General features: G+C 42.9%; 1 protein-coding gene across 1 annotated transcript in view; it reads right to left on the bottom strand.

The window, feature by feature from the left end:
- The window catches only part of LOC8035685 (N-acetylneuraminate 9-O-acetyltransferase), a 98,308-nt gene extending 72,734 nt beyond the window's left edge, over positions 1–25,574 (bottom strand). Inside the window, exons 1-3 of the mRNA XM_029966601.3 lie at positions 25,321–25,574; positions 24,757–24,853; positions 16,067–16,268 (exon numbers count right to left, since the gene is read on the bottom strand). Of these exons, the coding sequence (XP_029822461.1) occupies positions 16,067–16,268; positions 24,757–24,853; positions 25,321–25,456 (435 nt within the window). The 5' untranslated portion in view covers positions 25,457–25,574. The remainder of the gene's footprint in view (positions 1–16,066; positions 16,269–24,756; positions 24,854–25,320) is intronic.
- Positions 25,575–25,866: the final 292 nt, after the last annotated feature.

The raw sequence follows: 25,866 nt of genomic DNA, 5'->3' as shown, positions 1-25,866 counted from the left end.
AAATGCATCGTGTGAACGGGCCCTTAGTTTGGCAATGAAAGCTCGTGTTTCTTCTCAGGAGGAACTGCGGGCGGCCACACAGAACCGCTCTCCGCCGCCGCCGACAAGGTTGGCCGCCACCATGTTCTCAGTTGTTTACTCGCTCCCGCAGCGAGCGCCATCCCATAATCCTCCCCGTTTCAAAATGCGATGCAATCTCCGTTTACATGGGCTGAATGCATGCGCATATGCCGTCTCAATCTACATCTGTCTAGCGACTTGAATGCGATGCGCTTCCTCAGCACATTATGCCGTTTACATGACCGCATTGAATGCGACAACTGGATTCAACACGATCAAGTCGCATTCATGTAAACACGGCTAGCAATAAGAGGACAGAGATGGACCTTTACTTGGCTTCAGAAGAGAGATAATGTGGAAAAGGAAAACAAGCCCTTTTCCACAAAGAATTGAAAAAAATAAAGAAGGGATTCGAGGAATTCTGCAGAGGGATTACGCAGCACTTTGTAATGCAGTCCATCAGGTCCAGGAGCAGAGAGCTTGTTGATGTGAAGGGTCATCTCTAGCTCACACTGTGAGAAAGTTTAAAATGCAGTGTTTGATCTTGTTGTAATTATATTAAGTTGCTCTGCATGTCATTAAAATAGCTTGAAGGAATTGGTATGACCAGAGGAGCTGGACACAGAATAAAAGTATTTCCCAAGAACATTAGCCATATTTTCAGTGATGCAGAGGGAGGATTAAAAACAGAAAAAACAACCTGTAGTCCCTCTTAATTTTTCTTAATCTCTCCCAGACGTCCTTAGTAGGCACAAAGCTGTTCAGAGAGGACATATACTTCATCCAGGTCTTCCTCTTTGCTTGCTATGAATCGAGCAGCCTTCATTTTTTTGTTTTCTTTAACTTCACTAGATTTTTTGAGGAGAGATAATGCCTGAACTTGCCTCAATCAAATTTGTTCCCCCCCACCAAAAAAAAATAAAAAAATCTGTCAAAGACAGCTTGAGGGTGTCCGAAGGGCCCATACAAGCAGCAGTGTTTCCTAAAATAAATAAATAAAAACTTTAAAAAAAAACCAGCACTTTAGTATTTTTTAGAGAAAATATGAAAACAAGTGAACATTAGTACAAAAGTGCCTCAACATTGTACAAAATAGACAATAAAATGCATATACATTCAAGTACATTAGACTTTTACATGGGCTAAAAAAATACTGCTGATAACCACTATACTCAATATAATCATTACACATTTTATAGCATACTAGTCGTTTCATATGACAGATAAACAAAAACGATGTGGGGTGGCTTATACAGTCGAATCTCGTCAATACAAAATTCTGGAGAATTCAAACTAACATGCAGGTCCCATCCTATGTGTCTCTATGCGAGGAAACTCCCGGTAATTAAAACTTTGGTTTATTCAAACAAATTTTCGGTCCCCTCGAGTTTGAATTAACGTGATTCGATTGTACCACCAAGGTTTGCATTTCTGTGACAGGGCACCGGTAGTTTGAGGAATGGAGTGCTGAGCAGCAGTTATCTGCTCTGTCACGTATAAAGTGGCCTCCTCTCAAGTCATTGAGGAAAACAGGAATGCATCTAGCATGGAATTCACCTTACAAAAAGCCAGTCTGCCTTATCCAATTTTCACCTGTAGTTTACACAAATAAACTGTTTATTTACAGGACGTCATTAGAAATAAGGGTGAGGTGGCATAAGCCCGTCTCGCCATGCTGTCCAAGGTTCATCTCGTGTGTCCCCTCGTCTTCCTTACTCGCCCTCTGTCTCATGATGAAGTTCACACCAGTCTACACCACTAAGGCATTCTTTTTGAAAGGGTAGGAAGACAAATATCACTCTCTAAAACAATAGTAAAGTGGTCACTCCCAAAAGGGGTAATTAAGAACCTGTCAAGAAAAATGAGGCCGTAATGAAGATGATGCAAGAGATATAAATACACAGATGTAAATGCATTGTGCGCTGAACTAAAAAAATATAGCGGCTTGCAGTTAGTTTGACTGTGATGGTGCATTTCACTCTCTTTGCGAGATCCTCTGCGAAAGTTTCAGTTAAAAAGGTACTCCGGCCGTTTTTTGAGCTACCTAAACAAATTGCATTTTCACACTACCCGGATTTCAGTCGTCATGGTATGCTATTTAGTTTCTCGAAATTCAAAATAGCAATTGAGAAAACCGGAAATGAAGATGATGCCGAAACCAGCATTCAAATTTTCGCGCGCTCTTCAGTGGTGTGACACCACACATGGTACAGACTTTCAGGTCGTTCATGTAGTCTTAAACAGAGTATGTCGAGTGTTTTTTGCGTGCTTCTCAGTGAATCAGTTACCAAACATTCTTTTCCCACCATCAAACGTCTTGTAATCAGTTGGGAACATGGCTTACTGCCCACTTTGTACCATTTCTGTCGTCACACTTCAATGTTACCAGTAGGGGTTTGAGAAACAGATTGAGAAACGGTTTGAGAAACACGATGAAAATGAAATTAGAAAATTCAATAACTTTGCGAATATTTGTCTCTTTTCAGAAAATACCTGGGGAACTCGTAGAGCCATGTCTATCGGTGTGTTGAGGCAATCATGAGGCAAATCAGCCACCATGAAAAAATCGCCGGAGTAACCCTTTAAGGGTTTCTGCTAGTTGTCCTCTGCTGTAACTCGTAACAAAAAATAGAATTCTAAAAATTTTGAAAAGAAAAACATCAAAAAGGATGCATCAATGATAGACTAACTCAGCACAAACGGAACGTGAAAAACAAAGTGTCAAATTCGGAATTGACTTCAGGAACGTCTGATCGGGAATAAAAGTGCTATGAAGGGAATCTAATGACATGAAACGTATAGTGAAAGAAACAATTAGAATAAGTACGTCGGGCAATTGCGTAAGTCAATCATCAATGCAGCTAGGAAACCAATCAAAAATGTTCTCAAAATATGAATGTATTATATTTTTTTCACGCTCTATTTTTGTGTGTTTTGTTTGGAACGGCGTTTCTATATAATTTTTTTAAGGGTTAATTGCAAAGAAAAAAAAAAAGTTTTTTTTAAACAGTCTAATTTGGACAAGCATGTCAAAAAAACAATTTTTGCGCGAGAAAACAATTTTTTTACAGCAATATTTATTGCGCTAGAATGATTTTGGTTTGCGGCTATTTCATCCGTTTTAAATCGCGCGCCACGAAGTTGGTGTTCCGTGACATTTAGCCCCAATTGGCTGCTATACTTCTAATTGGCTAAGAGTTTGATTGACAGTTTCGGTCTTGGTTGTTAAACCTTTACTTTATACTGTAATTTCCTTTTGAGCGGCATATTTTTACGTTTAAAGAATAACCCATGTAATGAGAGTTATTATTTTTTACAAAAGGTTTACAAGACGGGCACTTCCATTTCGATTCATACCATAACAAACAAAAGCTTCGCCATTCTCTCATGGCCGCCCAAGTCTATGCTCCCACCTGTCTCGCCTACCTCGACTAGTCGTTTCACCGAAGTGATCAGTGTTTCGTGTTGACCCAGGTGCTTGAGTGAGACTTCCTGAAGTGAAGTAGTGTGTGTTTAGCAGCTGTCACCAGTGTTAGCGATAGGAAGCGACGCGGGGTTTTGGCTTTCATAGCACGGTTTGTTACTTTCGTCTTCGTCTTTGCTTTCTTAGCGTGCTTTTTTTTTCTTCCGCGGGCAAATGCTGGTTTTTCGGAGATGTCGGTTCCTGTAAAGCGGCGCCGTTGCTAAGTGTTGCGAACAAGGTTACCAGGTTGGGCTATTAATAGTCGAATTGGGCTACTTTGTCATCCATTGGGCGTCAAAATTTGGCAGTTGGCTTGGTGGCTATTTTTGGGCTGTTTTAAATCCTAATGCGGCACTTTTTTCTTTTTTTGCTTGGCATAGAGTAGAGGTACAAAAACACTTCAGCATGGACACAAAGCGACAGTCCACCCTTTCTGGATTCCCGCTTTCAGAGATTTTCTGCTTGAAGATTCGTGGGCGTGATGCCAGAACGTATTAGCTCAAGTGAGCTATCGTGACCTAAATTCAGCTCCGACGACATTGTTTTTGTATTAATTATTATTTTATGCTTCCTAGTTCTTTCTGCTTCCCACTGGCGTCTCTTATTTCCTCGAGTTTCCCACCATACTCTTAAAGGAGGCACCTCATCCGAGGAAAAATGATACTAAGGGCAACTCAAGACATCCTGCAGAACTTCATGTCGCCCGATAACGAGTGCTGTACCGGATATAACAAAGGAGGCTTTTCCGCGAAACATGGAAGTTTCTTAAAGCACAATGAGCCATAAAAAAGATAACAGATTTGGGACAATGAATATTCCGAACAAGGCCAAGATCGATGCGCAGGAGCAGCTCTGTTTCCGTTGCTATCCAAGCTTGCCATCGTGCTCCCGACACTGCCCATGTCGAATGCCGCCGTGGAGAGAGTATTCAGTCACGTGTCCCTCACAAGGTCAGGCCTAAGGAAGAACAAGTCCCTTCCAACCCTTCAAAGCGTTCTTTATGTAAAATTTGCTTTCCTTGGGAAGAACGAGTGCTGTAAGGACATCAACCCTACTGAAGAAGTTTTTGCCCGTTTTAACAAGGAAATCATGTATGGGGCGAGCAACCGGGCACGAGCGAGTGTTTCATAGCTACGTGACTGCAAAAACATGTGTGGAAAATTTTTGCGCTTTTGCGTTTGAAATAAAACGTTCAATACATTTCAAGATGTCGTAGATCTTACAAGGTGCTCCTAAACCCTAGATGTACAGCCGCAGTGCCTTCGAATTGAGCTCGCACATTCGAGCGCACAATTTTTTGGGCCCTGCAAAATATGCCTACTTTTGGGCTACATCAATCTCTTGCATTGGGCTACACCGTCTGGCCTTTGGCAGTTTGATCTAGAAACTACCTGGCAACCCTGGCTGCGAAATCGGTGATCGCGACAGCGAGCATTCCAGCAGCCATGTCGCCCCGAAAGGTCACAAGCTGAATGCTATTTGGCTGCAGGCAATCGGAAGTTCGCGTAACGACAAACGAGTCCAGGTATGTTCTCATCATTTCACTCCGGAGGCCTTCGAGATTCGCACCCGGTGCACCGAACGTCCGCAACTGAGACACAGCTGTTACGTAAAAAACCTGGCCAGGTTATTACGTAACAGCTGTCCGCAGAAGCCTTCGGACGTCAAAATTCTGCTTTAGACGACATATCTTTTTTTTTTTTTTTTTCTCGGCGTCCTAACCATCTTACTTAGGTTGTTTGAATTGAATCTGTACTGTTATCGTAAATCTTGGCTTGTGATTACATCTTTGTAGATCACCTTATTCGTTTTGCTGGAGAGACGCAAACGACGGGCACAACAAAACCGTTTGCATATTCCGCATACCTTGCAAAAGAACTTCCCCAGTCATCTTGTGAAACACTGAGTCCGCACCTTCCGACTTCCCAGTCTTTTACCTGCTTTAGAGCAGTGTGTACAGCCGCAACGAAAAAAGAGTAACACAAGTGACTGACGACCGGAGCAGCAAAATCGCGACACGCGGCACAATTCTTCCCGAGCGCGCCGATAGCGAGAGTGCCAGTCACGTTTCACGTCTTAACACGGGGGTGGCCGGCAGAAAGCAGCCCATCCTAAAACTCGCCATTTTGAAAGCTATCTTATCCCTCAATTTTCTGCCGGCCGCCCACTGCGTTGAGAAATGAAATGTGACTGGCACTCTCGCTATCGGCGTGATCGGGAGCAACAGCACCACGTGTCGTGATTTTGCCGCTCCGGTCATCGGTCACTTGTGCTACTCTTTTTCCACTGCAGCTATACCTGCTAGTAGGTATGCCTACTAAAACTGGAAATTGGGGCAGTGCCAGAGAGGAAAGAGACAATGTTTGGAAAGCTTGGTCACCCTACCCAATTTCTGAACTCTCAAGTGATTGTACCATAATAAATGCACCAACACCTCTTCCCAAAAAAGCACTCTGTTCACTACGTAAAAGATGGTCTCAGTTCATGCATCTGTTGGTGGGTAGGAAATCTTGCCAATTATTCACACCGCATGATGAGCGCTACAAACTCGCATGAGATTTACAGGAAAATATCGGTGGTGACTTAAGTTTCCCTGAAATTCTGTATAACCGGTTGTTTGCAGGACCGAATCATCTACTCGAGCAGTGCGCGTCATTGTGCAAACACGTCATTGTGCAAACGCAGTCTAACAACAAGCATAAAAACGGTAGATTTAGGACAACAATTTGGAGTCTATTGTGAAGTCACTATCTGACTGCTCTCTTCTCCAAGCAGATCTAAGTCGTATTTCGAGATGGTGTTTAGAAAACAGCTTGTTCCTTAACCCCTTGAAATCCAAATCAATGGTATCTAGGAAGCGTGATGTTATTTGTTTTGAATATTACCTGGATGGCGTATTAGTTCCTTCTTTCTCCTTTATCAGGAACCTCGGAGTGTATATTGACAGCTCACTTTCTATCAACAATCATGTCTTCACTACCGTAAATGCAGCGTTGAGGACGTTAGGAATGATTTCAAGAATTTGTTGTCAATTTTCAACTCACCGTTGCTTGCTACTCTTATTTAAGTCTCTAGTTCGATCGCGACTGGAATTTGCCTCAATCATTTGGAATTCATTGACTCTATCGCAAAAGCTAGGTATTGAAAATGTGCAAAAACGAATGGTAAGAATTTTATATGACTGCTACACTAGAAGGAGATGTTTTTATCACTACGAAACTTTGCTTTGTAAATTTTCGCTGCATAAATTGGCCTTGAGAAGGCAATACAGAGATTTTTTATTCCTTCACAAAGTTGTTCATGGCAGGGTAAATTCGACGGCTTTATTACAAACTATTGAGTTTCATGTTCCCGCTCGCCCGAGTCGAAACATTTCAACTTTTTATCCAACTTGCATGTCCACTGTAAACCCATTGTCAAGGTTACAAATTGCTTTTGATTTAAAGAATTTCAACCTCGACATCTTTTTATCCATCCAGGAGTTTATGTTAAATCTTTGTGACTGGATGTTTGTGAATTTATCAATAATCAATTTTTGCATTACGATAATGTTGCATGACTTTTATTGATACAACTTTCTTGTTTCCTGTATTTTTAGGGTTTACTCCATGTATGTTTAGTGAACCACACTGTAAACCGAGAGGTTGTTTGTGGGCACGAGAAAAATAAAACAATTTATTATTATTTATTATTATTATTGTTCAATTAAAACGACGTAATTTTGTTGAAAACGCCCTGCAGCATTTCACTCACGGTATGCGTTGAGAATCTTCCACATTTCGAAACGAAGGAAGATTTACTTTTAAAAACGCTCGCTGCCACAGCTCACTGTGTCCTATTGGACCAGCTGGACGGGATCAGCTGACGACGACGGGACTGAAGCTGTTGAACGTCAACCCCACAACAACCAATTTGCGCTCCGTGCTAGTGTGGGTTTCTACTTCCAAGCCCCACACCACACACCACGAAAGTTTCAGTTCTTTGTCGCATCGAGGTGCCGCACCAAACGCTGGCTTGAGGACCCTGTGACTCCCTTCGCTTTCAAAGCACACACGACGATTACAAATGATACTTTCCGTCTTTCGGGAACATCTCAGGGGCACTTCTCAGGTCACGTCTTCGTATACATGTGCTCGCAAACCGCGGAGGCTTCTCGCATCCCGTCAAACCAAGACAATACCGGCGCCATGTTGAACGTGCGTTGTTCCAAAATTTTCATCAACCAAACAAATACAACGAAAGCAAACCGGCTCTACCTTCCAGCCTACATCGATAGCACTTTCCCTTCCCTTCCCTCCCTTCCCTCCCTCCCTCCCTCCCTCCCTCCTCCCTCCTCCCTCCTCCCCCCCCCCCCCCCCCCTTTCCCGATCCGCGGCCGGAAGTCAAGACGCTGCGTACTCAACAGCCAAGTCAATCCAAGAGAATCCAAGAGTGAGGGGCAGGGCGTACTTCTCCTGTGTGCGGGTCGTAAAGAGCAGGAGTTTCAAATGTGGAGAGGTTGTGACTCCGACTACATTAAGTCCTGTACCGTAAATATTGCTAAAACATATTTTTGTTTTCGCAAAAGATTTGTTTTGTGACATGTTTGTCGCAATTAGGCTGTTTAAAAAAACACTTTTTTTCCTTGCAGTTACCCTTTAGGAGGACATTGCATGAAGCGTGCGGTTCTACATTAGGTATTGGACGCTTGCTGTTTTCTTCTGCGTTTTTTGTTCAGAACATCACTACAGAGTACATTGGTGAACTCTTGAAACTAGAAGGTCTTTGTGGTTGTAACGGAAAGGAAGAAGCATATCTGTGTGCGCTAGTATGATAACATTTTGTCACGCTGTTTTTTTTCTGTGTGAGTTTTGTCTGGAATGTTTTTTTGTATTTCTCAAAAGGTCATTGTATGAAGTGTGCAGTTCTAGATTCGGTTTTGGACGTTTGTTTTCTTTTGTTCAGAACGTACGTACAGGGTAGAATGTTGAACTCTTGGGGTTTAGAAGGTCTTTGTGGAAAGGGAGAAGCGTATCAGTGGGAGTTGGCGGTGACCTTGGGAGGTGGCTATAAAAGCTGTGGACAGAATAAAATTTGTTAGCAGAGTTTCAGACATTTGTCCTGTCCCCTTTTTTCTGTTTTCTTACACTTTTTCTTTCAAATTTCCTTCCCAGACTCATGATTTTACATCATGATCAACATTCACCAGCTCGTCTGCACCATGACAAATTTTTTGTCAGCAAAAATAAGTAAATGAAGATTACTCCGCATAATGAACAAAGTCAAAAATAATTTTTAAAACAATTTAGAGTTTCACTCCGCATTCCTTTAAAAATAAGAGATGGGGATGGAAAGATGTCAGCAGATTTTAATGGCAGCTGAGGAAATGTACTTCATTTATTTTAGTGTGGTCATTAACACTGAGTGAGACAAGTTACTATGAAGTTAGTACCAATGAAAAGTAAAGTGAACATACAGCTGCCTATTGCTATGCCTGTCCCACTAAAAAACACTTGTGACTTAAAAAAAAAAAGCCTCCATGCCAATTTGGAGTAACCAGATAATTTTTTCAATCTTAAAACATTATGATCAGAGTTCATACAGGATTTTTTATGCGAAATTCAAGAACTTTTCAAGGATTTCAAAAACATCAGAAGACAAAATTCAAGGAAGCTTCAAAGAAATTTATTCACAAATAGGAGTTAAGAAATAAGCTCCTTTTTGGCAAGGATTTCTCGCTCTACAGCAGCTATAGCTGCTTCCTTTTCTTTTGTTGTCTGTCAAAAACTATTGGTTTTGACCAAAAGTGTCAAGTCATTCTTCACTTCAGCATCTTCTGACAAGCAATCCGCCAACTCAAGCAGGCACTTCAGTGTTTTCTGGAGTTTCAACTTCCTCCTCATGCATTCCCTCCAGCTCCATTTCAACTGCTTTTCTCTTCATAACTCACTGGATGCTTTTTTCTTGCGCTCTTTCAAGTATGCAGCGTACTTCTACCTTGCTAGGCGTACAGATGACTTTACCTCCTTCGACAGTGGAGTATTGAGCAGGCCACCGTGGTTTTTGATAGCGTCGCAGGTGATCCGACGAGAAACATGAAATCTCTGCCAAGTTTTCAACAGCAATCTAATTGTTAACACTGAAACCCTTTTCGAGGGAAGCGTGGCCATGATTGAGCACACTGTGGAAAGCTTTAATGCTTCCCACAGTGTGGAAAAGGAAGTGTTACTTCGTCAGGCAAACAAAAAACTTATCACTACGCTCTTGACTTCTTTCGTAGCCTTGCAGTTCATGTCGGAACTCGTGACAAAAATTTATATACTGCCCACAAACCAGGTCTCCCTTGTGCTCAGAAAGACGGTTTGCATCGATAAGGCAATTCAAAACATCTTTGAGCTTCCCGAGGCATTTTTCTGTTTTCAACATTTCTCCGAGATCAAAGCAGGACAGCCCTCGGACAATTGGGTACTTAAGAGGAGTTTTTTCAAGAAGCTTCAATGTCATTTCAACCAGAAACTTGAAACAATCAAATCTAAACTCAAGGATGCAATTAGGACTCGCCTTGCTGTTTTTTAGTATGTTCTCTGCTGCACGATCAACATTTAGATTTTCCAGTTGAGCGTAGCTGCCAGGATTCTTGGCATCAATTTGTAGCAGCTTGGTGATGCTTATGGCTTGGGTGATCATAGAACACTTCACAAACCTTGTCACAAGGGTCCTCAGAACTCTTTCAAGATTTTTTGCCAGGAGAAATGTCATGGGTGCATCACTCTGCAAAAGAGTGAGGAATGGCTGCACAATCATAGCAACATTCAAGGAGAAGTGGCGTTTTGCGAGTCCGAGCTGGTCCTTCATGAATGCACCGATAGTTTCGTGCGACCTGCTTTTAGGCAGGGGCAGCTTGCAATTTCTCGTGGCTTCAATGTACTTTTCCAGGTACTCCCATAATGAAAGGGCCCTCTCAAGGACAGGCACATTCTCCACCCAACGGTGCGGAACAAACGGAAGGGGGAACACTCAGCGTTCTGAATCCGCGACAAAATCTTCTCAGTGGGCTGGTGCATCGTGGAACAGCGAGTACAAGCTAGATAAAAAGCAGACAACATGCCACTTTGTAGCTTGCAACCCTGTTTTGTATGTGTTGTGCACAATCCGACATCTAAACAGTGTACTTGAAAGGGGCTCCTCAAGTGCTGCTGGAAGTCATGAAAAGGTTTCCAATTCACATTGGGGCAATACATTGAAAGCTGCGTGACCTTGTCTAACAAAAGAGACGCAAAGCTCTCCATCAACTTCTCAAAAAGGTCAGCTGCTCTGCTATGACCTAGAAATGACGACGTAAGTATTTGGTTTCCACTTCACCATTGTTCCGAAGCCGCACATGATAGTCCAGCTGCTTTTTCTGAAGGTACACGTTCATGGTTTCATCGAAGAGCACCACAAAGTGTTCCGATTGTTTAACCAGGTCCTGCACTTGTGAAGCAAAAAAACATCCGCAGTCAGTGTCATGCTGAGTAAGAACACTTTTTTCGCTACACCTGGAGCTTCTCTATCGGGAAACATTCTTTGAAAAACGCAGGCAACGTCCCGACAGGAGTTGTAGGAGTAGTGAGACGACACAGCCTTCATTGTCCACAGAATCTCGGCTTCAAAAACCATTTCGAGCTTCCGACAATCCGGGTCAAGGTTCGTGGCCCGTAAGGTACTTGCATCTGCACGCTGGCGCCTGACCAGAGGAAAATTGGCGACTCCCTCGCTGGGGGGAAGAGGGGGGGGGGTGATGTTTTTAGTTTTTTTGCCTGATCCCCCAAAGGTCATCCAGGTGATATCCCACACTACCTGGTGATAGTTAGGGGGAGAAAATTGGCTCAGAAGGCCGGCAGGAATCAAATGTTTGTCTTTATTAGACTTAGGTTAGGTGGCGCAAGCTACCGCCCGCCACAAAGGGTATAGCCAGTAACATCCATCCATCCATCCCGCAGCCAGCGGAAAACACATCACATCCGACGCAATCATGACACAGTTTGTCTCAGGATGAGCAAAGCTGCGGCGAGGCTTCAGGACGCCCTAGCCGTTCCAGCCACCGAAGCGGTCAAGCACGCCATCGATCGGGCCAATGCAACTATAGTCGGTTACAAGTCAAGAAGGTAGGAGAAGCTCCTCCCACAAGCGTGATGCGCCCGTTTCGAATCTCTCCGCAGTCGAAAGAGTTCACTGAAAACACTCCTTGTTCCGCTTCAATGGATTCCAACCTGTCCTCAATCCCACTTTTTAAGAAAGCGACCTTCGTATTTATCAGAGAGGGAACCGAGCCCCTGAAAGCAGCCTTTGTATCCATCGGGGGGGAAGCTAATCCCCGAAAGTCGTATTTGTTTCCATCCGAGGGGGAGAACTCTAATCTCCCTCTCGTGCCTTCCACAATGCTAAGTAAAAGTAGAAAGATAAAGCAAATATGTACAGAAAGGCAAGCCCTTCCTCGCGCGTTGGCAGCGACGTCACGGAAGCGGCGGAATGCTATTGGATGCAGAGGTGGCGGAGGGATATCTGATTCCCTTTGAGGGGCATTTGCCGCTACCTTCTTGACCTGTAACTGACTATAACCGCAAAGCCGCTTTTGTGTGAATTTTGAGTGACGGGTTAATATTCTATATTCTTGTTGAGGGAGAATAGCGACAACTGGGACACACAAAAGAGAGTCCCGTTAAGTTTGGAGTTCTTCCCTCCCTTCTTCTCTTGTGCTAGCCGTAGAACTGTCGGGATGACGTCAGGTTCAAAGCACGTATAGTCCTAGGCGAGACAGTTACCGTCACTACCTGCCAAGGTTCCTAGACGGGCATTACAAATGAGGCTTTAGTGACATCCACCAGGTGCTCTTTGCTAGTCCTTTCATTTGTCTTAAAATTCCTTTTCTTGTGTGTGTCCGATGTGATACTACTACTTTGAACACGTAGACCAAAAAATAAGAGCTGGAATTTCGTTGTAGTATCCCTTTAGAGAGTACATGTTTGGCCGATACAAGGCAATACCATATGGGCAGAAGCATGGTGAAAAATAAAAATCAAGACGATTTAAATTGTGATTTATATCATGATTTAAATTGTGATTTATATCATGATTTAAATTGTGATTTATATCATGATTTAAATTGTGATTTAAATCACACCTGTTTACTGTGATGATTTAAAGAGGTACAGAAACGAAAACCAAAATGTATGGAAACCTTTCCGAAATGGGTGAAATACGACCTGCGATATCTGTAAATGACAATTGCACATTCGTATTTTGAGTGGATAGCTATATTTTTTTAAATCAGCCATAGAGGTTGCGATGCGTCATGGGAACTTTGTTGCAATCGTGACGTCAGGCTCATCATCACATCCAAAGGCTGGCGCGATTATTAGCGCCGCCACGCGGAGGCTTTTGCGTGTTACAATCTCACGTTTCGGAGTGGCGGAGGACTGCACAGCTGCATGATGACCGTCGTGACATTCATTCCGGCACTTGTAGTTCGCAGTGCGTTCTGCCATGATCTATGAACTCGAAAGGACGAGGATTTCGACTACCAAGGGGACTCGGTAGACGTCAGAGAGGACGAGCAGTCACTCTCGCACATGCTGACGGACAGGCGATTCGGGCTAGAACCGTACGAAGCACCCAATAGACCGACCGTCCATCCGACAAATGTGAAGGAGGTCTGGGTCATCGAGAAATGCCTCGCATTTAATAATGATTCACCAGCTTGGGGGTATGCGCTGTTAGGTGTTTTATTAACAACATGCTCACTTACTATTTATCCTTCACTTTTTGTGCGGTTTGTCGAGCTCTTCTGCTTTTCTGGGGAAAAAAAATGGTCGGCACAACCCCTGGTAGCAACTGAATATTCTTGATAGGAAGACCCAGACTCCCGAGGACAGTGGGTCGCTTTTCATAGTCCTCATCACGAAAACGGTTGCCATACAAGGTGATCGGTTTTCACCGGTGCCCCATAGACGCATCCACACGCTTCAGAATTTCTCATCCTTCGGAACCCCGTGGGTCGGCGTCTTGCAGTTCAGCATGCTGTTGCTGCAGCCCTCTTGGCGCAACAGCGTGGCATGCACGCAAATGTGATGAATAAACGCAGAAACAATTCGCCGGTACCAAACAGTCGTGCGTCACGCGAGTCAGCGCAAGCCATCTACAGGCCAACTCGCCAAGTTCGTTCCCGGCTAGGTTATCAATATGAGTATGGTGTACTGCCGAGGGTGGTGCCACTGCGGGAGGAGTAACAAATCCCCCAACACAGCTTTGGCCTCCCACTTCCCAGAAGCAAGTGGGAAATTGTTTCCTTTCTTTTAGAATTACTTTTCTTGTGTTTACAAACGAAAGACTGGTATTTCTCAGGTGCTGATGCGACGTGGTATATGCCTAAGCAATAAACTCAGCCTTAAAATTTCGTTTCCGTACCCCTTTAAATCAAACTTTTCCCACAATACTAATCCTGAAAATAATTTGTTTACTGTTTCTTTTATCATTTCACACTTTCTGTGGGCATTTGTTTCGTATACAAATAAAGAATAATCAAGTAAGAAATACTTATATACTATGATGAACATTAGCAAAAGGCGGCATTTTTCTTAAATCAGAATGTCAAGCTCTTTTTTTTACCTTTCTACTTGGTTGGTCAGTTATGTAATGTGCTACAGTCAAACCCATTTATAACGAACAGCAGGAAACTCTCCAATCAGTTCGATATAGCAAGTAGTTCGATATAGCAAAAAACCATATACAACGAACTTCCACGATGCGTTCGCTGTAAGGCGAGAGCTTCTTTTTCTTTTTCATCTCTTCCCTTTCACCTTGTAACAAAGCGCTGGAATGTCTTTTTTTGTTGTATTTTTTGCATGCTTGCAGTTTTTTTTAGCTTATCTCCCCTTCCGAATAACTTCTCTTCGTAGGCAACCGCTTTGGGATGAATTTTTTTTTTCTTTCAGTGCGTGCAGTTTTTTTTTTTGGTGCTTTCTCCCCTTCTTAATCGCTTCTCTTTGTCAACTTTGTTCGCGGCTTGAGCTTTTAGAATTTCTTTCTTTCCTAGATTTTTTTGTGGAGGGGAAGGGACAGGCTAGAAGGCGATTGTTTGCACGTTTTTGGAAGCCTTCCCGGGGGAAAAGTTTGATATACCCAATATGGTGTTCGTTATAAAAAGTACTTTTTACATGCATTTTTATCTAAATTTTCCACGAGTTCGATATTAACAATAATTCGCTGTACCTGGGTTCGTTCTAAACGGGTTTCACTGTATTGCAAGCAAATCATAGCGCAAAAGAAAAAGTAAATAAAGCTTTTGTTCAAGCATGGTGGAGCTAACAAGAATAAAAGGTTGTTAACTGTGCTTTAAATTTACATTATTTATTTTTTTTCTGTATTGTTTTCAGTGATTGGACAGTTGACTGTGCTTTAAATTTAGTATTTATTTTTTCTGTATCGTTTTCAGTGACTGGACAGGTTGACCAATCAATCTGCCATGTTTAAAACTACATCTAGTAATAAAGACTCACATTTCCTGGCTACAGTGATTCAAGATCAGATTAATATGATTTAAATCATATAATTCTGATCTGATCTTTTAAAAACAAAAGTCCACACTTTTTTCCATCCCGGCAAATGCGGCAGCCATGTTGGCGGCCAAGTTACATTTATGCTATCAGAAAGACAGCAAATGCAAACAACTCGCATGACCTTCGATCCAACAACATAAAAATGTCGTCAACGTTCCACATTTTCATCTTCGCATTTATTTTCATTTTGCCCTTTATTTACATCTACACACAAACACTAGCGCTTGTTGTTTATCTTAAGACTGGCACATCTTGTTTATTATGGTATATTTCATACTCACAGGCCTCCCTGAAAAATCTTCAATGGCAAGCCTTTCCCTTCTGCTTTAAGTCCTGTTCACACACTTGTGTGTGACTACGACCGACTGAGACAAGACCAGTTTTTAAGCCTCTTGTGACAGCTTACGACTGGCCGCACATCTGGTCGTAAGCCGTCTGCTTACGACCGACTGAGACAAGACCAGTTTTTAAGCCTCTTGTGACAGCTTACGACTGGCCGCACATCTGGTCGTAAGCCGTCTGCTTAAAAACCGGTCTTTTCTCGTTCCATCGTAGACAAATGCAAGTGTGTGAATGGGCTTTTCTGCTGTTGTCGATGGACCTATTGTCCAGACTCTGGGGGGATGGGAGAATCTCAGAGAGAGAAAAGCAGCATTCAGGGCTGTTCGATGAAGTGCCTTTAGATTTGGCTCGCTTGTTTGCAGCCATTGGGAAAGGGGGAAAGCAGGAATGAAAACTGCCAGCTGGATTCCAAGCCAAGACAACCGTCTAAAGTTCCTAAAGACCCTACAGTCGACGACAGATTAAGAATGCAGTAGATGCTCTGCCTCCAGTGCAAGCATGCTGCCTTTGATAATACTTCAGCACACATGCTGCCAAAGCTCGACAGAAGGCAACGAGCGTCTGCTGCATTCTTAATCTATCCCCACCTCTCACTGATCATTCGGTTTGGCCTCATAAGTCTCACCACTGTGAGTTTGAGGTCCTTGTCCACAAACTTGAGGTTGTGGTGTATGTTCTCCTTGAGGTCCTCCTCTGGGAGCGACGATGACGGCTGCACCTGATGCACAAAGGCCAGGTAGAGCTGGCGGATGCGGGAGTCCCCCATGAAGACAATATGGTTCTTGCCTCCCCAGTAGGCAATGTACCGCATGCACATCCGTGATTCCCTGCAAGAGCCAACAGATTCCCCATCTGATGCGCATTTCCTCAAACAGCCACCTGGAAAGTGTGCCTTCTTGCCCCAAGTGTAAAGAACCATACACAAGCAGGGAAGCCTGCAATGCACTGTTTCTTGCAGGCATTACTGATGCATCTGTCAGTTCCTTCAATCCAAATGAGCTGAAAATGTTGGTTCTGGAGAACCGACAGGGCGAAATAACAGTAGAGAGCGCAGGCTCTTCAATCAAAAAACAAGCACAAGGTTTGATGCGCTTGCACATGCCATACAAGGGGTCATAATGTTTCCATTTTATGCCAGTGCAGTTAGCTTTACCCTATTACAGTAGACACTCATTGATTCAAGTATGAAGGAGTGGTCAATTCTGTCTCAATTATCCGAAAACTAGGCAACAACATATTTAAAAAACAGCCTGCACAAGGAATCACCAACATAAGCATGCAAAGAAACAAACCGCATGTATATATGCTACATTCAAATCCTGTCACAGAGCCAGAAATACCTTTCCAGAGTTGGCTTCTAGCTTAACACTCCAGAATCAATAATGAGGCTCGACAATTATGGATCTGGCAACCATGAAAGGAGCAATATAAACTGCCTGGATTCTTCTAGAACAGTATTTCTGGCAAGTGTCTCATTCGTAGCGCCACCAAGGTGGTTTGACTGGGTAGATACCGGGGACGGCTCTCATAGCTTTCAGAGCTCTGCTGAACTTTGAGAAGATATACGAGCGATTACAAAAGCATTGACACGATAGCCAGTCAATAAACTATTCAGATAACTTTGAATTAGCCACGACAATGAATTATTGGGGTGTAACTAACAAGAGTCTACCATAATCTTAAAGGGACCATAAAACGATTTTAGACAGATTTTACTGGTCGCATATTGTTTATGGGATCAAAAGAAAACTAGCACGCGAGATTAGGAAGACTAAATTCAAATTTTTAGCATGATATTTTGGCAAATAAAAGCGGACTATATCTTACACTCTTTCCCTCAAACGCTCACAACGAAGCTGTGTATGAATGGGTGGATTAATAAAGGAGTTATGGTGAAACTTTCTGGAATGGGCGTCCGTTTGCGCCACCTTGCAAAGTAACCGCAACATCCACAGTGTCGGAGTCTTTTTTTCCCATTTTTTTTCCGAGCACGCCAGTTGAATTAAGCTTCCGTATTGGATACGAGCAGTGTGTCACTCGAGCTGTGCTCACAAACAATGAAATTGTCTATAAATGCTCTCGACGGAAACGTCAAAGTTCAATATCCGGTTGCATATGCACCAGCGTTAACGAGAACACGAGAGGTTTCTACACGAGAAACTCCATTAGTAATTTATATTACTCATATCACTTAATTTCTAGCATTTTGTGTTTGCAGCTGAAATGTGAACCTACCATTCCGTGCTTATTAATCGCCACTCCTTCCCAGGTGCTTCCGGCACCGAACTCCTACAGCCTTCGTTCAGAGAGTTCTCGTTTCGCCATGTGGGCATCCGGGCGTACAGAACAAGGCACTTCACTCGGCTCCGACGTATCCATAATCATGGCGTTGATCACACAAACATCGTGGATCAATGAATTCTACAAAGCAATTGGCGTTCATGAAAACCTCACGAGGCGACGTCGTTCTGACGTCCTTGAGTCGAAAAGTCGACACAACGCGACGCTTGACCGACCCGGCTCCCTCGCTTGGTTGGGGAAATTTTCGTTTTGGGTAGAAAGGCATACTTTATGTCACGGCCATGTGATTTCCCATATTGATGGCTGAGTCCGGTCAAGCGGAAGAGGAAAGCAGATGTGACCTTTCTTTTTTATTTTTTTTTGTGTGCAAACTGGAGGCAATAAAATGAAGACGGATTCCTGCTCTAGGTTCCATAAACATTGAAGATTAATTAGGGTCTTCATTTGAAAAAAGTTGGAAAATCCTTTCATGGTCCCTTTAAAGGTGGGTACTCTGGCAATTTTTTTAGCAACCCACTTCTAACTATATTTTCGAAATTGCCATCCTTTACTCTTTCCGGTATGCTATTTAGTATCACAAAATTTAGAATAGTTTAGAAATCAGCAAATGAAAATGACGTCAAAAAGAAGATTCGAATATACCCGCACTTTTCATTGCTGTGACATCACGGGATGGCAGGCTAGCGGTTTCAGTGGGCAGTCTAAAAATGAACTATGCCGAGCATTTGTTTCGTGCTGCTGCGGGGGAGCTGAAGCGACCTTCCAAAGCATTCATTTGACACCATGAACCTGTTTGGAATCAGTTGGGAACAAAGTCTACAGCCCAAAGAGTGAACCCTTGCCTTCCCATGACGTCACTTTTTCAATGCTGCCAGTACAGCTTTTCACTTTGAAAAACACGATGAGGACCGAAATTGTAAATTCTGTAACTTCGCGAAAAAAAGTTATTTTGTCCAAATATTTGGATTACTACTTCAGCGATGTTTGTTTTTTGTTTTTAGCAAGTTTTTAGGCAAATTGGGGACTATGAAGAAAACGGCGGAGTACCCCTTTAAGGTAGCAGACATGTTGCCAGCAGAGTTGAATTTATACTACAAAGGTGATTCAAATGATGATTCAAATGAAAACCTTACTTATTTATTATGAGGCAAATGAGGAAATACAAAAAATAATAAAAAATAATAGACATGGTATATCATTTCTCGACGTAGTCCTCATGACGTGCAATGCACATATTCCACTCCTTCGGAAGTGCATAGATATTTTGTGATAAGAATTCTTTGGCAGTGACTGTAGCCACTCGCGCACCTCACTTTTCACCTCTTCATCGTTTTAATAATAGCATGTTTTCAACAGCAGCAACAGCATACAGGGTTGGTGGAGGCTAGGAAAAAAAAGTGTTAGAAACAGCTTGACATGTCCCCAGTAGGGATGCCGCAAACTTCTTTCGAACTGAAGTTTCTATGATCGAATCAAGCGGTTTGAAAGTTTTCCAATTTTCGAACTTTCTATATCAGAAATTCTACGGAAGTCGAATTTTCGAACTTGTTAAACTAAAACATTCGAGGCTTTTCGAAATTTCGAACTTCGCACGTTCAGAAATGCAATGTTTTTCCTAACCTTCAAACTTATTACGCTACAAAATTCGATGCTTGTCAAACTTTTGAATTTGATAGACTAAAAAATTTGATGATTTTCAAACTTTGAAACTTCATGTACTAAAAAGTTCGAAGCTTTTCGAACTTCCAATGCAAAGAAAATCAATAATTTTCGAACTTTCAAACTTATTTAACTAGAAAATTCGAAAATTTTCGGACTTCCAAATTCTGAAAAGTCATAAATTCGTTGAACTTCGAAAGACCAGTGGGCGGTTTCATTTGGATTCAAGCAGTGCGGTACATTAGTTGTTTTTTTTTCTTTCGAATTTTTACGTGCAGTGCCGCACTCCTTGCGAAAGACAATGCCATTTATTTCAATGTTCTGGCATACCTCGTTTTAAAGGAATAAATTCCCGAAGGAGCGAGGAAGGACGAGAGGTTTTTGACGATTGTCGTTTGTGCCATATTTGAAGCGCGCTATAGCCGAAGCTATTCGTGGCAGAGATGTTAAACTCTTTAAAAATGATTTGTGTGTAGCCTAGGTAAGTGTCGTTTTAAGATATGATGCACAGCTGCTAAACCAATAATGGTTCAAAACAACAGGTTTTGAAACTGTATTTTGTAATGATTGTTTAAGATAAGTTTATTTTTTATACGTTTAGAATGCTACGGTTCCGCCTCGTTGCCATTGCTTGTTCTTAAAAAGGGTCGATCTGCTGAATCTTCCATGTTTTATGTTGGCATTTTTTTTTTATGTTGTTACAGTGACTGATATTTTCCCAGTAATGGCCCTCAAGAGAGGGCTAAAAGTATTTTCAAATAAATAAATAAAAGAAAAAGACTTATAGTATACTTTACAAGTACATTGCACCCAGTGTACTTGCAGCTTTACTAGGTACATCACCTCTCATTTACATTGTACATTACTTGAAGTACTTTTTAGATGTACTTTATCCAACACTGAAAATAGTGGCTATTTCCTCCACAGTAATATGCCTGTTTTCCTTCAGAAGTGCTTCTGCTGCGGCACTCTTTTCATTTGTCACTGCACAGTGTGCCTGGCCCGGTCGGGGGGCATCCTCCACAGAAGTTACGACGCTTTTAAACCCTCTAGTCCACTCATACAGTTGCTGCAGATCACCGTACAGCACTTTCATCCTGCGATAAAATATAACTGCTTTAACACCTTCACTACTTAAAAAGAGCATCACAGATCGCTGCTCTAACGCAATGCATGTCGACAATGGCGGCCATCTTTGCACTGACGCTGCTTCCTTCTGTGTCGCAGCAACATGCTGCCACCTATTGGTCATTCTTTCAAACACAAGGATAACATCTGTCAACTACCAAGTCAATCGTATAGTAATACTGTTTGCAACTCTATTGCATTTTTAAGGTTTTTATTCAAATCATCCTAATACAATCAATCTCGATTACAAACTCGGGTACAGCAAATTAACCCTTACATCGAGCACGCCAAAATGTTTTATCCGTATCGGAAGTTTCGTACAGTTAGTAATAAACGGGGTTGACTGCACTTGTTATCAGGTATGCTTGTGAAAACAAAACAATACAGGTAAGAAGCATTGTACATACAGTATGTTTAGCAGGACTGCATAGTATTGCAGATTCCTAATTTTTTTTTTTTTTTTACCAAAGTTTACAGTTATAGTTGTTGTCACATCAAGCAAAAAGTACCTTTTGCACATTATTCATGCGCTGCACAAAGTACTTCTCACAAGATTTGCTTGTCAAAGAAAGAAGCAATTATTTTGGCTTTTCAAACGTGTTAGCTGATCTCAGATGTTTTAGTTCAACACAGGACGGGGGAAATTAGTCATGTTCCGCTACAACTTATTTGAAGACAAATGTAGTGACAGTAGGGGTAGAGTGGCATGTAGCGAGCATTCATCCAGGCAAAATGGCTGCCGGAAAGGTCAACAAAAGCATACTATCAGACTTCACAAATCTCTTTTCCTGACTTGACAGCTCTTTCTACAGTAAGCAAATGCCAATAGCCAACAGCCGCAAAGATGAAAAAATATTGGCCACACTTAAAAACTCTTCACTTCTAACCACAGAATAAGGCTCTTAAATTTTACACGAAAATGTGACATTTCATATCTGCCGTTACAACTGTTGGTTGCAGAAGTAGACTCGTAGCTGGTGAGGTGGTGTGTGCTAGCCCACTCGGCCACCGATCCCCCCCATCATACTTCTTTTCTATTTCTAACATTGAGTGTGTGCCTTTGATGACCCACGACTTTGATTTATTCAGGGGAGTGCTTATATCCACGCGCGGGGATGTAGCCAAGTTGGGAGGAGATAAGGCTCCATCCACGCGCAATGTCACTTCCTGCGTGGGCGTTCTCCAGGAGTTCTGCCGCAAGAAAGGCTTCGGGTTCATCTGACCTCGTGGGCGACTGGCTTCTGTACATCGGCTAATGTTTTATTTCTCATGGAATAAACTGTTTCTGGAATCTTTTACCCAGTTTCCTCGATTGAATGCTCTCAGTATGTTTGCTATTACTAGGACTAATGCATGTTTTCCCTTCTCTCAATTTTTGTGAGATTGCGAGCGTGCGCGCAAGTCAAGAACGTACAGAGCGGTGGGCTCGCACTTGTCCCCTTCGATGCACATAAGCTCACACTAAAACGCCTCGAACCAAGCCAACCACACACACCACGAAGCCTCACCACCTCGCCTCTGCAGCGATGCACACATGGGCGAAGGCCTTGGAGGCCGCAACAAACCAACCAAGCCCGCACCACATGGCTGCACGCCCACATGCACGGAAGGCACGTACACCCCCCACACGTGTGTGACTCCTGAACAACATAACTATAAGGATACCTATTGATACTACTTTTATGACGCACAATATTTGCTTTTAGTCTTAGAAAGCAGTAAAAATTGATAAATTGTTTAAGAATTTGTAAGGTCACGTGATATATTAACTTCAACACAACCATAAAATATAACCTCTTTATTTTGATATCCAATATTTACTTATAAGAAAGCATATGTATATAAAAACAAATTATCTCATAAGTCACGTGCCCTTTTGCGCGGATGGAGCCTCATCTTCTCCCGACTTGGTTACGTCCCCGCGCGTGGATGTAGCCTCGGCCTTTATTCAGTGTGTGCATCTATACCACGGTTCTCAAACACGCAGCCTGCGGGCCGCATCCGGCCCGCGACTCGCTGGGACGTGGCACGCTGGCAACTGGCTACGAGTCCCGGTTCCCATGCCTCAAGCCCTAGAATTGGCAAGTGCCATAGTGATTTCATTTCGTCGATTCATTGTTGCTCTGTTCTTCTAACGTATTCGCATAGTTTATTCTTATTTGTGTTCATTTGCCCTTTGTTTTGCTTGATTTGTTGCCTCCCACCTTTTTGTAATGTACAACAATTAGGCTGCTAGCGCGAGCTCTTCGTTGAAGGATGCAACTCAGCCGCGCAGACTCTCACTCAGCAGGAGCAACTGCCAAGGATAAATCTTCGACCTCGGGATTCTCGCTTTAAAAAAATATACCAATTGAAAGACAAGTGTGTGTTCAGTGTTGTAATAAAAATCTTCAGGAAAGCAATAACTGTCAAATTTACCGATTGTTTTTTAGAGACATGTTGAGCTTGCTTAATTCCTGAGTGAATTCAGCATAGGGGACGACAGTCTACTCGCTCTCTTGTTTTATTACAAATGACAGAACGTTGGCGGGGTGGTGTCATTTTAATTATTTTCATCCCATCAGGTCAGGATCAAAAATAGTCATATAAACGAATCAAATCTAAAGATGTGATTGGCAAAACTGAGTTTACGAAAAGCATAGAGCATAAGGTCTCTTCACTTTAAAACACTTTACCCCCCCCCCCCCCCCCGTCTTACGTTGGCCCTCGACCTTTACAGTGTTGGTTATCTGGCCCCCACATTCAAATGGGTTTAGACCTCTGGTCTATACCGAGAAGAGAGTGAGCGCAACTCCAACCGGACAGTTCTTATTCGCTGGTTTTTGACGGAAAGAAAATAAATATTGAGTCGCAAATTGTGTTCTGGGTGGTTGGGCTCTAATATGTCATGTACAAATAAAAGCATTGGTGAGCATAAATACCCTGTCAATGTCTCTTTAAGGCAAGTGAATCTTCACTAATTCATAAAAGGTCGCTACATGCCGTTATAAATTAATATTTTTAAACTCTATTTTTTTCATTAATGATATGTGCCCTAGGTCGCCTACAAACTTGAAGATATTTCATGTACCATGTCCCCACTAGCATGAGGTCACAGAAAGGAGCACGAGTACACCTGAACGCCGGATAACAGATACTCAACCCACGGTTTCAGTAAATAAAACAGAAAGCCAGACTTTGAGCGAAAAAAATACCTTATTAGTGTCCCTTTACAGTTCACACCTTGCTAGGGTGGTGCAGGAAACATAGCATTGGGTTGGGGGGGTGTGAAAGTTCTAGCTTTCAAGCTTGGTTGCATTGATGACAGGTCCAATGAGGCAGCAAAACATATCATCCACTGGCATAAAATAGCATAAGTGAAGCAAACAGTTCTAGGCAACTGTTTGTATTCACAAAAATATGGTAAACATAAACAATTCCAGTGGAAAACCCAGAGGTAAGGTTTAGGGGGCCAAAATATACACTCTCCAATTTTTCAATGTGAAACAAAAGTAATGTTAGCTCCTAAAGGAGCGCAAAAAATACAAGGACAAGGAAGTAGACAGACAAGCGCTCTTGTCTGTCTACTTCCTTGTCCTTGTATTTTTTGCGCTTCTTTAGGTGATCATGAACCAACTGGCCCAAATTGCTACCTTAATAATGTTAGCTAGATGTGAGACGAGAGCAGGTGTCGGCTAACGAAAAGTCTTTTGAATTAATGTGCATCATACAATCTCCTCCTCGTAGAATACAGTCAGTATGGGTTGGTGTGCGGGGAAGGGCAAGCTAAAAAAAGGCCAGAGTGCGGAGCCTTTTTTTATTAAAAAAAAAGTTGACATGAGGAACATATGCCAATGTTACTACCAGCAAAACATGTGCAGAGTTGTTAAAAAATTTAAACCATTAAAAGTTTGGTACATTCAGTTTCAGAAAATACATTGAAGTTCACTGATATACAAACAAGCTTGCTTGGTGGAACATTTTATTTGACTGCCGGGATTCGAGGTGGCAAGTCTGAGTTTGATTACTCCGCAATGAGGCACTTGAACTGTTCGCAAGTCCAGACCGCCCTGAACAAAATTGATGGCATCGCCACTGGTCGATTCAAAACATGCCTTCCAGCATCCTAACCACACAGCAATAACCACATAATGCAGAAGCTGCCTGGTATCTGTCAACTTGCAGGTAAGACAACTAAACGCACCAAACGAACTTGAAAACAACATAGAACGAGAACTTGGTGCTTACGCATTGCTGTAGGTGTGCAACATGCACCCATAGGGCTGCCACACATGATACCCTTGAAACCTTCCATCACTCAGGAGCCACTTGCAGGTGTCAATGCCTAGGAAAGAAAAGGGGTTCACTATGAAGAGACGGCCGAGTTGAATCTCCGAATCACAGTTGCTGGACAGCATAATACAAAAACAGCACCATCTGCCATTAACATGTTCCCACCACAATCACTGCACCGAAGGAAAAAAAAAAAAAGCTGAGGCGCTGCCTCTTAAGTACCTCCGTTTCTGCCACAAACATCCAAAGTTTTCTTTACGCGAGACGAAAGCAGCAGTGCGCCATAGCGTGATCGTAAATGCGCGAGGAGCGCGCCCTTTTCTACGTAAATGCACGCGTCTCGGCACCACAAACGGCACACAACTGGCGCTACCTTTTCGGCAGCAGTCACCGGTGGTCGGTGACTAAAAGAAACGAATGAGAAAACCACAGACATGGTAGCAGCGCCCAAAAAATTCGGAAACGAGAGGAAAAAAAAAACACAAAAGAACACAAGCAAACGTGAGGGACACTCCGTACCGTACGTCAAGTGTATGATGCCGTGGTAGACAATGAACCCGGTCACGACGAAGCATGCGACAACTTTGCAGTTTTTGGCATTGATACGGTGAATAAACTCTGCGCTTGCATTCACATGCCGCCCATCCTCCACCATATTGAGTGGATGCAACGCAAACAAGGCCGGCAGCTAAAATCGATAACCATAAAAATGAGGCGCTCGTAGCGCTGGTAGAGGTTGTGGCGGTGGCAGTGGTGGCGCGAGTGAACGCCTCTCGAAAATTCTACACAGGACGCGTCGCGCGCGTCTACACGAACTCATCTCTGTTACGTCATGGCGCGGTGGTGGCGCGTCAGTCGCACTTCCGGTCTGGAGCTGTGGGCAGAAGTCCCCATGCGAGACGTGTTGTTTTGAAAGGAACCTGACAAAAACCTGCCTTCTCGTCAAAACGCCGCGACTGGGGCTGTACTAAAAGAGTCGAGAAAGGTTTGAAGGCCAGTTTTCATGTGCTCGGTTCGTCCGAGATGGTGGATATGTGCCGTGAAAAGGGAAAACCAGACGCCGCC

The sequence above is a fragment of the Ixodes scapularis genome, unplaced genomic scaffold (genome assembly GCF_016920785.2).
Source record: "Ixodes scapularis isolate PalLabHiFi unplaced genomic scaffold, ASM1692078v2 PGA_scaffold9__187_contigs__length_104089568, whole genome shotgun sequence".
Lineage (NCBI taxonomy): Eukaryota > Metazoa > Arthropoda > Arachnida > Ixodida > Ixodidae > Ixodes > Ixodes scapularis.
This window is presented reverse-complemented; position numbering and strand designations above follow the sequence as displayed.